This window comes from Lagenorhynchus albirostris, chromosome 7 (assembly GCF_949774975.1).
Source record: "Lagenorhynchus albirostris chromosome 7, mLagAlb1.1, whole genome shotgun sequence".
Lineage (NCBI taxonomy): Eukaryota > Metazoa > Chordata > Mammalia > Artiodactyla > Delphinidae > Lagenorhynchus > Lagenorhynchus albirostris.
Genome location: NC_083101.1, coordinates 100,428,178 through 100,440,185, shown reverse-complemented (window position 1 = coordinate 100,440,185; position 12,008 = coordinate 100,428,178). Strand labels below are relative to the sequence as shown.

The 12,008-nt window shown below is 49.3% G+C and overlaps 1 protein-coding gene across 4 annotated transcripts in view; it reads right to left on the bottom strand.

The window, feature by feature from the left end:
* Window positions 1–1,249: 1,249 nt before the first annotated feature.
* The window catches only part of SLC25A37 (solute carrier family 25 member 37), a 43,705-nt gene continuing 32,946 nt past the window's right edge, over window positions 1,250–12,008 (bottom strand). The window contains exons 2-4 of one of the 4 annotated variants that reach the window (XM_060155680.1): window positions 8,944–9,172; window positions 6,869–6,925; window positions 1,250–5,001 (exon numbers count right to left, since the gene is read on the bottom strand). In XM_060155680.1, coding sequence (XP_060011663.1) covers window positions 4,481–5,001; window positions 6,869–6,925; window positions 8,944–9,172 — 807 coding nt within the window. In that variant the 3' untranslated portion in view covers window positions 1,250–4,480. Of the gene's footprint in view, window positions 5,002–6,868; window positions 6,926–7,753; window positions 8,859–8,943; window positions 9,173–12,008 lie in introns of those variants that run through there. The other 3 variants (XM_060155681.1, XM_060155682.1, XM_060155683.1) reach the window with 3 other exon arrangements.

Sequence of the window (12,008 nt, the reverse complement as noted above, 5' to 3'; positions counted from 1 at the left end):
CCCGGATTTATAGCACTGGCCCATTTCTGTGGTGTAAACATCCCTACCACTGCTGATTTCAAGCTACCAGCGTGACATGACCGAATTCGAAGCTGGGAAAAAATGAGCCCAGTCAGCTCCGGGGAGCTGGTGCAGGACAAGACGGCACACCAACAGTGGGGACAGAGCTGGGGATTGGATGGACTAGTAAGTGTCTCGTGGAGCCTGGTCTAAAGGTTATCAAGTTACTGTTTTACATCCACGGCCACCTCCACTACCATCTTGGTGGGTCTTGATTTGATGTCTTCCCTTATATTCTTCTATTAGACTGTATGGCCTGAAAGGGTGGGAACACCACTGACACTTGGCTCGTGTCCCCAGGGCGCCAGGCACGGTGCTCTGCTCGCGGGAGGCGCTCTGGACTTGCTGGCAGGTGGACTCCGTGGGGCAGGGAGAGAAATCTGCTGAATGGGTACATACGCACTGGATGCCCTCCAGCCCGGAGCGGAGGCAATCAACAAGCCACAAGGCAGCTTTGAGAAGCACAGTGCTGGCCTTTGGTAAAAGTGCAAAGCAGGAAGTTTACCTAAAGCCTTCTCCACTCTCTGATCAGCACCGCTGCCCACCTCCTGGCACCGCTGCCCATGGCTGGTTCTCAAGCCTGACCTCAACCCTGACTCCCCACCCTCACTAAAGTCTTTGGTGGTTATGCTGAAAGCAGGCGCTCTGACCTCCCAAACTGTGATGAGTCAAGAGCTGTCCCTGGCTTTTCAAAGGGGTCCGAGACACCCCAGCCCCATTCTCAACTCCAGAATAGGTCTAGTTCCTGGTTTAAGCTGTGCTCTTTAGGAAGTATGGGTGGATTCTGGTCCCCCTCGGGGTCTTCCGTGTAGAGGGACCCTGATTAAGCCTCCATAAAGGGATGAGAGAGGGAAAACAGGCACGAGCGTGCCAGGCACCAGGGCTGGACATCCCAGGTGCTGGCAGCCTCTCACACTCATGATCCCACAAGGACAGAAGAGCTGCCACCCTCCCCAGCAGAGTGAGCAAAGCCATGGAGGCTCCCAGCCCTGCTCCATCATCTCTCGTGACCATCCCTGGCCACCTGCTTCCATTTTGATAAGAGGGCTGAGGGGCACTTCCCATCGAAGCCATAGATCCTGGTCCTTAATGCACCAGACTGCAGGAGGCACAAGCTCCATGAATTAGGTTCCTTTTCTCCATCCACTTCCCTCTTATTTCAACATCCCCACCAAAGAGCCCACAACACTTCAAAGATCAAGGCTTTATTTTCTGTAGCTCCAGTGTCACAACTGTAGCAGCATATCAGAAATATCCCCACACAGAAACACACATTTCTCCCCTTCTTCCAGGAACTGGTGACAATCAAGAGGCAGAAACCATGATATTTACGACAGGAATTTAAGAAAGGACACTGGCCCACCCTAGCAACATACATCGCGCGTCTCGCAGGTGGGAAGCAGCAGTACATTTGTATTGAACGGGCACAATCATCCTTAAATAAAGTTAAATAAAACCTTAATGGCATAACAACGTGTTGCCAGTGCAGCCTTGGGGGGGGGGGGACTTTGGAGGACAGCTCTTGGAACAAGACATCAGCATTTAAAAAAAAAGAAAAGAAAAAGAAACCACACAAAAGGATGCAGGCCAGTATCTAGCGAGTTTCCATCCAAAGTTAAGAAAAAAAAGTCATGGCTTGAAGATTTATCCCATTTGGAAAAAAATCAATGTTTTAATTCTAAAAAGTAAAACTCAGATGTATGAGGGGTTGGGTCACAAATCATGGTCTGGACAGAAGTCACTGTTATTGAGTATTGTACTCAAGTGGCATTGCTGGGCGGCAGATGACGCCCCAATGACACCGAAGACACCAGTGACCAAGTTTGTGCCGTGACTGACTACGTTAGGTTGGTCATCGCCAGGGCTGGGGGATGGGGAGAACATGTTCCTATTTCGTTCTTGGCCAAGTCAAAGTCACAGTCAACTGGGCTGCAGTACGCATGGGGCAGCAAGACAAGCTTTGGAGCTCAGGGTGAGGCGGGGGGCGGTGGTTACCTCCCCCAGAATTCAAGACCACTTCTAGTTGTTTAGCGCTTCACAACTTTCAAAGCTTTTTCAGATACATCGCTCGTTCAGCCTCTGGAAGACCCAGTGGGGAAGGCAGGACAGGTGGCATCACCCCCATTTCCCAGCCGATCCCTACACACTGGGAAAGGAAAGCCAGGATCAGACCTTCCGACTCTGAAATCTGGACTCTATCTCTCCTGACCCAAAGGAGTTCTCCCTGAGAAGTGAGCCGTTTCTTTCCTCAATACCATCGAAAAACAAAATCCCATAAGAAATAAGGAATATTTTGCAGCAGTGTGGTGTATCTGAAGTGGACAAAAAGGGGTGGTTGGATAATTATTTTAGAATTCAATCTAGATTTTCTTCCATCTGCAAAATGTTAACACTGACGGGGTATATGTTTAGAGATGTCAACACTTCCCCCAGCAGTTTGGTCTCCGTGGGCTTCTGGCATCCCTGAGTGGGGATGCAACTGCAACGGAGCGGGGAAGCTCGCTGCAACTGATTTCCACCGGGGGATGGGGGTGGGCTAACTCCGAGGTGGGACAGGTCAGCAGGCAGGCCCCCAGCCCCTGCTCATCGGGGCACGTGTGGGAGCTGCCTGACATGGGTTTCTGCTGTCCTGGACCTGCAAACTACTCCCAGAGGCACAGCACACGATGTTCTGAGATGCCAAAGTCCCAGCACCACCTGAGTTCATCCCAGGAGTCACGGCATCCGAAGGAGCCCGGGTCTGAGCCTCAGTGAGAATGCAAGACATGGACCGTGCCTAAGGCGAAGGGCGAAAGGCGAAGGGCAAAGGGTCAAGGTCAGGACCAGGCCGACCAGAAGGAAAACACACACGTACTTCCTGCTCATTTTGAAAGACAGCTCTAAAGGAAACTGTGAAGCCACTGGGTCTTCCCTCGGAGAGAGGCCTGGGAAGGCTTGGCTGGAGGAAACAGGCTTGCGTTTGCTCTCAGGGATAATCTGGCTCAGATAGGCCATTTCAGGAAACAAGGCATCGTGTTCCCAGCTGGCGTGGATCAAGCAAGGCTATAAAGATGGTTCGAGAGGCGTCCTGACTGAGCACGAGGGCCCGGGTCCCTTGCACAGCGGGGCTGGGGAGCCTGGCCTGTCCCTGCGCGGTGAGAGGCTCTTAAGGTGGAAATTTGTGATGGGCAGGTGTACAGACAAATGCCGTAGATATGCTTGCTGTGTTTTGTAAAACCCCTAAAACTGCACAGGGAAACACAAGAGATCAGGAGATTTAGTCAAACACACACACAGACGAGGATACCTGAAGTGCCTGGGTTAAGACTGTTGGAGAATTAAGTCCTAGGATCAAGGTAGGATTTATCACACATGCCCGCCCAACAAGTGGCCAAGCATTGGCATTTCAAGGGCTTTTAAGTGCTGGCCCCGCGAGGCATACATTCACGTCACCCACAAGGGAAGGAAATGGTTTCAGTAAGTGTAAGACCAGCCACCCTAATTCCACTGGGGCCACTGTGCTCCAGTGTGAGCCGTGCTGCCGCCCAGTACGTGTGCATGAGGGCGAGCACACAGCAAGAGGAAAAGCCCCAGGGCCAGATCTTTGGTCCTGGAATTTCTAGGAAAAGACCAAGGGAAAAGGCACATGAAGGTGACTGATTGAGTAAGGAAAAAAAAAAAAAAGTAGCTAAAAGTATTATATCATTATTTTGACTTGTTTTTCAACGTACCATTTTCCCCTATGAAAAGAAAATTCAAAATATAAACCTTATATTTATTATTTTACATTCAAGTGGAACTTCCATCTGGGGGGGCTCAACACAATTTTAGGCCACGTGGAGCAACGTATTACTTTGGTGCCTTTTGACTTAACCCGATGGAAGAATTCAGCTATTTTTTTTAAACAGCTTTATATTCCCAGCTGTAACACTTGCTTGTACACACACACAGGCACACACGCAAATCCCAAAACTTCTACATAGAAAAATAAAGGATAAACATTATCCATCTATGTGATACTGTGTACTGGAACTTCTATATACATAATTTTTTTTTCCTCTTTAATGTTTTCAGTCACTGCACATTTTCTTCCCTCCTGGGTGATCTACGTACGATTCTAGGGGAGGAGATGCTATACTGAAGCAGAAAGGCTACATCGCTCTCGGGGGCGGGAGGCGGGGGGGGGGGGAGGAAGAGAAAAAGCACTTTCTCGCTCCCCTGTCAGTCTTTCGACACGTTCTACCACCTGGGATGTCCCTGCGGACGGACGGCCGTCGTGTAAGCGGCTGTCCCGTCCTCTCCTCTCTCTAAGGCGTCAAAGAGCAGATCCTGCCAACACCCTGCCCCAGGAATCTTGGTGTGAGGGCAGGGGAAGGGCAGCAGTCAGGGAAAGTCTTTGCACCATCAAAGATTCTGGCATCACTTCCCACAGCCCGTTCCTTTAGTACGGAGTTCGATTCTCTAGCTTGTGCTTGGTGAGGAAGTACTTGAAGAACTCGTAGACGGACCAGGAGATGGCAGTGGACGGCATCTGGTAGATGACGCGGGCCTGCACGCCCTTGAAGTAGCCCGGCAGGCCGTTGAGCTGGTACACCGTCCGGAAGGCGTTGGCCATGCCCGACAGCCGGCCGCTGACGTTGGCCAGGTTGAGGGCCATGTTCTCCTGAGTGTTGAGGAGGGTTTTACAAACGTCCAGAGGGGTGGTAGCGGCTGCAGCCAGGGCCCCGGCCAGCCCGCCTGAGATGATGTGGGACTGCGGGTTGTAGCCCCGGTACGGGTTGATCTGCTCCTGCAGGAACTCATAGGTGATGAAGTGGATGGACTGGAAGGGAACGTTCATGGTCAGCTGCGTGGTGTAACTCCGGTAGAAGGCCCCCAAGCCCTCCGTCCCCCACACGGTCCGGATGCAGCTGAGGGCCGACCGGTGCGGCGAGTCGTACATCTGCAAGCGCTGCTTCACAACTGTGGGCGGGTCCCGGGTGGTTGGGTTTAGCCCCACCCCAGGTCGGAGTGAGATGGGAAGCCAAGCCATAAAGAGAAACAAGCAAGTTTAGACACATGGGTAACAGGGCACAGAGAGCTAGCACACACCCAGCCCCAGCCCGAGAAACCACCGAGGGCCAGCTCCAGGGCATCCCGTTTAAACACTTGCCTCCGGGATCCAGGGCCAGGAGGTGGCTGTTTCCTGACGTTTCTCCTGCCTGACTCTTGGTTGACGTGGCCCCCAAACCAGGCAGCCACTTCAGACGAGACTCCCCGAGCTGAGCCCCCAGGCCCTAGCTGCCTCGGGCTTCACACACGCTGAGAAATCTAAACCCTGCTCCTGGCTCCTCGGCCCTCTTCCGTCCCAGTACGTCTATTGGACACAGGTCCCGTCTTTTATTCTCAGTGGTCTGTACCTCTGACAGTGTTTTTAGCTTCTGGGTCTTAGTGCTCTTGGAAGAGACACTAGAATGATATCAGCCCAAGCTCAATGGCAAACTCCAGTGAGGACCCTGGCTTTATTAATACAAAAGTAACTGGCGGGTCAAAGGACATGGGGCAAATACTTAGAATTTTAATTGTCCCCACGCATTGCAAGATAAACACGTACAGTGTGCTTTACTTTTAAAGAAATAAAGTCCTTAAAACGATATAATGTCAAGGAGAGGAGGGTGGAGTTGAACCTCATTTTTCTCTCCTTCAAAAAAAGTAGAAATAAAATTCTTGCCTGGTTGACATGGGCTAACTTACTGCTCATTGATATGAATTGCCTTAAACACACAGAAAAAGCAGCCCACCTCCCAATCTGACCCATACATCCCTGAAAGTCAGAACAAGTTTCCTATCTGCTAAGGCATGGGAGGCAGTTGACAGCAAATAAATTGTAACCTTAAACCAGACAAACTTATAATGCAAGATTTAAAATGCTGCACTTTTTAACCTCTGATCCTCCCTTCTAGCAAGGGACCATTTTCAGATAGAGGAGGAAAAGGGAGAGAGTCCTACATCTCACACAGAGAATAACCCAGCTGAAGGTATGCCCAGCACTGGGTCCAAAACCTCCTCACCATTCAGACCCAAGTTGGCTGAGGACGCGAGGATACTGAAAAAGCTGACAGAACTCGTCTGAACAGCTAAGAATTGCTTTATAATGCTCCCAAAATTCCAAAGGAAAAAAAAAAAGAAGGTAACGTGGGAGAAGACAGCTACAACAAAATGGCCAAATATTAATTTATGAAGTAGAGCGATACACACATGGGGGTTCACCATACTCTTCTCCCTACATTCGCCTGTTTGGAATTTTCCATAATAATTTCAAATTTCTTTTAAAAAAGCAAATTGAACATAAGTCCATAAGCCCTAATGAATGGCCTCTGACAGGTTCCTTCTAAATTCGTCTATGGTTGATAATGGTTAACGAGGGCCCAGTGGGGTGTGTGTGTGTGTGCACATGTGTACGCATGTGAGCACACACAGGTTTCAGAGTAGTGCAAACGCACACAAAAGAATTGGCAGGAGAGCCTGTTAAGCAGATATCCTGTCTCTACCCCCAGATATTCTGGTTTAGTAGGTCTGGGGTGGAACCTGAGAATCACCATGTTTAACATGCTCCCAGGAGACACTGATGCTACTGGTCTGTGTAGCTCTGTTTAAGCGAACAGGAATCCCAGAGCTCAAATGCTCACGTGCCTTCTCGAGGCCTTTGAGAACATGGTACGAATTCTCCTGCTTATTCCGACTGGGGACCAGGAGTTCCCTTGCCCGACCTTCTGTCCCCACCCCCCAACTTTGCTCCGGCCCCTCTGCGCATCCCCTACTGCCACTCCCTGGGACCATGAAACATTACCTTCTGCTGGATTCATTACCGCATCGTGGAGCAGGGTGGCCATACTCCCAGCTAGCCCTGCAAAACAAACTCCAGAAAATTACCCTCTGGGACCAGGGGTTCTGAGGAAGTTCCTGGAACTCTGGACCTTGCTTTCTAAGAAGCAAAACTCACTACCAACTCCACCCAGGTGAGCACTGACTCTTAAAACCCTAAAGTGATCATGGAAAATACTGGATAAAAATGAGGAAGGTAACACAGGCACCGTTACTCACATTTCAATACTGCAGAACCTCATTTTCCCTAGGAAAAGGCTAGACCTGCCAACACTGGATGCTACCAGAAAACACACTTGGTGGCTTTTTCCACCACAGAGATTTTAATTCTCTCTCATCTCTGGCCTTTGTCTACAGATTAACCCACTCTGCCCTTACGCTGGGGGCAATGGAAGGGGATGATGTCATGTATACAGCAGAGACGGGGGTGGGGGCGGGGAGAGAGAAATCTTTGAGAAAATTCCTTAATAAAATCCAGGCGTTTTTTAAAGCAAATGGCCAAGGGCAAAGGGCGTCAGGGAGATCTGCATATGGCAGATTTCCAGGGTGAGTCTGCAAAGTGATGACGTGTCTCAGAAATGGCCGAGCCCATCTGAGGGTCTCCTCTGGCCTGGCTTCAAGAACCAGGAACTTCGAAAGCCAGATTCCAGCCTGGAATTTTGCATTTGGCTCTGGGTTTCCTCCCTCTGTGGGTGACACTGCCCAGTAATTAAGATAACTGCTAAAAGGTGGGAAGAATGAGGGACACAGGCTAACGGCTTCACAAATGCATATCTATCCCCCTCCCTCCCTCCCTCCCACACGCTTAGGATCATCCCCAGAAAGGTCAAAACGCGACCAAAGCACACACCACAGTGAAGCAATAACAGTGCTGGGTAGAACTTGACATAAACTGGGCTCCGTTCAAAACCGCCTTCAAGGGGCTCAGAGACCAAGGAGCTAAAAAGGCAGTTTCAGCAAAAGGAGGGCCCTGAGGCCACGAACTTGAGGACAGCATCAAGAGTGCAGATCTTGGTGACGGTCCGGACAAATGCAACTAGGGGCCGATTTTGAAAAAGCAAAACCAATGTCTGCAAACCAGCCAGGTTGGAGTCATTATTACCAGGGTTTGCTGATGGGAGGGATGCTTTCTGGTTCTGAGTAGCACAAAAAAGAGAAGGGGTAGAAAGTTGTTGCCAGTCACATCTACCTCTCTGTTGCTGAAAAATAAATTTGTTAAAGTAAGTTCTCCTTATGCCACTAGCCAGAGTCTCGCTCCAAACCCAAACAGAAACCAACAAAAGCCAAACCCACAGGAGGCGAAAATAACCCACTTGGCAGGACCCAGTAAGACAAGCCTATAAAACAGTTGCCTGCGGCCAGCTCAGGCCACCCCCCACCCTCCTGGTTCCCTCAAAACAACAAAAGAAAACGATTTCAGCCCTTGCTTGCAGAGAGATGCAACAGACGGAAGAGAACGGGGGCGAAATTCCCAAATCCCCAGAAGCTTAGGTGGGAAAGGTCCTCTGCGCAGGAGCAAATCCTTTGTCAGCCATAAAACTTCTTGACCTTTTAAAGCTTAGTTAGATCTTGACGTTGTAGAGACCTGTTGGGCCAGTTTTTAAATAGTCTCAAAGAAGCTGTCCAGATAACCTTTTTTTTTTTTTTTTTTTTTTGGAATCCAGCATTCAAAAGTTTTGTTTCTATTCAGGGTTGTTTGTTTTTTTGTTTCTTTTTTTCTCCCCTAGATCTGATCATTACTTGAATTTTTTTTTTTTTAAAAAAAAGCAAAAAGGCAAAACCCACTCAACAATGAAACACCTCTGTCACTGATTCTCCCTGGGCTTCAGAGAGCGAAGGAGGGGAATGAAAAAAAGTGCGTGCGTGTGTGTGTGTGCGTGTGTTTGGGTGTGTGTGCACACACAAATCTAGAGTCCTTGATTCATGAGCAAGCGTGGCGGAGATGAGGCATCAGGCTGCTGGGTCACAGGGAGGAGAACCCTGGGGAAGGGTCTGTTGAAGGAGAGACCTTTCTAACTCCAGACAAATGCTTGCAAATACCGTTGGCTAGGTGGCTGTTCCCTTGGTGGTGGAAAACGGCATTTAAAGTCCTTTTCATGTTTTCGTAGCAGGCAAAATACAGGGCGTGGGCCGGCCCCGCGCCCATCATCATCACGTTGAGGCCTCGCAAGGGCCTCCAGAAGCCTTCAGTCCGTATGATTTTCTTGAGGGCTCCGTAGACGCTTGTGTAATGGGCCTTGGGATCTGGATTCAAACTCTGCATTCGTGTCTGGGGGAGGGCGAGAGAAGAAAAGAGTGGGGTTAATGAGGCTGGTCAGGAGCGAGAGGAAGACCCAGGGAGAGAGTGAGAAAATAACAGGCCATTTTTATAGATTCACAGGATTTCTGGGTGAAGAAAACTTTTATTCTTCTCCTTTCTGGAGTAATCCCCCACCCCTACACACACACACACACACACACACACACACACACACACACACACACACACACACACACACACACACACACACACACACACACACACACACACACACACACACACACACACACACACACACACACACACACACACACACGTTCACATGGATTTCATTATGCCCAGCAAAGGCGGTAAAAATGAGGGGCAGGATTTGGAGTAGGAACACCTGCCCGGCCACTGGGAAGCTGTGTGACTTCTGATGAATTCCTTAACCTCTCTGGGCCTCGGGATTTGGCACCAGAGACCAGTTTCCACGGATCGGGGTGGGGGGGATGGTTTCAGGATGATTCAAGCGCATTACATTTCTTGTGCACTTTATTTCTATTATTATTACATTGTAATATATAATGAAATAATTCTACAACTCACCGTAATGCAGAACCAGTGGGAGCCCTGAGCTTGTTTTCCTGTAACTAGACGGTCCCATCTGGGGGTGATGAGACCGCCTCAGCCCCACCTCAGATCATCAGGCATTAGATTCTCATAAGAAGCGCGCAACCTAGGTCCCTCGCATGTGCAGTTCACACATAGGGGTCGTGCTCCTATGAGAATCTAATGCCGCTGCTTATCTGACAGGAGGCGGAGCTCAGGCAGTGACGCAAGTGATGGGAAGTGGCTGTAAATACAGATGGAGCTTCACTCACTCACCTGCTGCTCACCTCCTGCTGTGTGGCCCAGGGGGTGGGGACCCCTGAAATAGAAGTATCATTATTATCCAGGGGTTCCCACTCTGGTTCTAAAGTCTTCTGTGCCCTCACTTATCTGAGACCTCTGTGTTGTGGAAGCTCCATTCAGCCCCAACCATAAATCTCCCTGGAATCCTCCATCACCCACCCCCTCATCTCCTCTAAATGCATTTTACGTTTCGTCTATACAAGTTAGCACTGAACTAGATGGTCTTGTTCTTAACTTCTTCCTATGTATAGTCTTGCCCCCTGGAGGCAAAGACCAACTTTCCCCATCTCTGTCATCCCCATCACATTCCCCAGGCACTTGAGTAGGTGTGATGGTGAATCTTATATGCCAACAACCCGGCGAGGCCACGGTACCCATGCTGGCTCCAATTATGGCCAAACACTAGTCTACATGTTGCTGTGAATGCATTTTATAGTTGAGATTACCATTTAAAGTCAGTAGACTGTGAGTAAAGCAGATTACCCTCCGTTGTGTGGGTGTACCTCGTCTAATCAGGTGAAGGCCTGAAGAGAAAAGAAACTAATGTCCCCCAAAGAAGAAAGACTTCTGCCTCCAGTCTTTGGTTGTAACATCAACTCTTCCCTGGGTCTCCAGCTGGCCTGGCCTGAAGATTTTGGACTTGCCAGTCTCCACAATCATGTGAACCAATTTCTCTCTCTCTCTCTCTCTCTCTCTCTCTCTCTCACACACACACACACACACACACTCGCACACACACACACATATACACATTATTGGCTCTGTTTCTCTGAAGAGCCCTGACCAGTACAGTAGATAAGAAATATTTGTGGGTAACTGTACCACACTGGCTCAGTCCTGCAAAAGCAGCATTCCCTCCTCCACTCCCCTCCACCCAACACACAGAGTCTAGAGCAGAGGGTCTCCAAACTTTTGTAGGAATACCCTTTTACCTCTAAACAAAATCATAAAGAAACTAATATATAAAATAAAAGAGCTTCTCTGACTGGAAATGCGACAAAAAGTTCTGTCCCCTCCTCTCACTCCTCAAGGCAGAAATCCCCCCGACCAGGAACCCCAGGGCTCAGAGGAACAGCATGAAAACCAAATTAGTGGTGGTTTTATTTTTTGGGCCTGCGGCGCGGCACGCGGAATCTTAGTTCCTTGACCAGGGATCGAACCCATGCCTCCTGAACTGGAAACGTGCAGCCTTAACCACTGGACCACCAGGGAAGTCCCAGGACACCTTTAATGCTTTTAAAAAAAAAAAAAGTAAAGACTACTTCTGACTATAAAATTGGTCTTTAAGTTCAATTTAGCTTTATTAAATACGACTTTCCCCTCTTTTCTTCTACCACAGACTGGTGAAAATGCCCCCTGACTCAGCCAGAGGAAGCCGCCAGACACCTGGGTCCCACATTCCCAGGGGGGGAGTGGACAGGGTCAGTGTCCCTGTACCTTTTTGTTTAAGTGTTTTCTATTCTAACCCGTTTCAAAAGGATTTTAGGCAACTTGATAATAGAGGACACATTATAAGCAAACAAGACCAGAGGAAGAAGTGGGTGAGTGTGCCAACCAGAAGGGTCGCTGACTCATGGCTACAAAGCCTGTGCTTTGTTCCTAAGGGCACTGCTGGCCAGAGAAAATAAAGTACACGAAACGCAAAGTGCTCCCTTTGGAAGAGACAAAACTGGTGCTCCAGGGACGGCAGAGGTCCTCTAGCACTAAATTCTAATGGATATTTGAAATTGCTCAAGCTTTAGAGCAAATGAAGCTTCATATTTCGCCTGGCTTTCTCTTGTCACTGCCCCCGATAAAAATCAGGAGCCTGATGCAGGAGATGGTACAACCAGGTGGCCGAGAAGGCAAGTTCTGCTCTCAGACAGAACTGATTCCATCACTTACGGTGTGACCCTGGACAAGGCAGGGGTCCTAAGTTTCAGCTTCCTCTTTTGAGAGAAGGAGTGAGAAA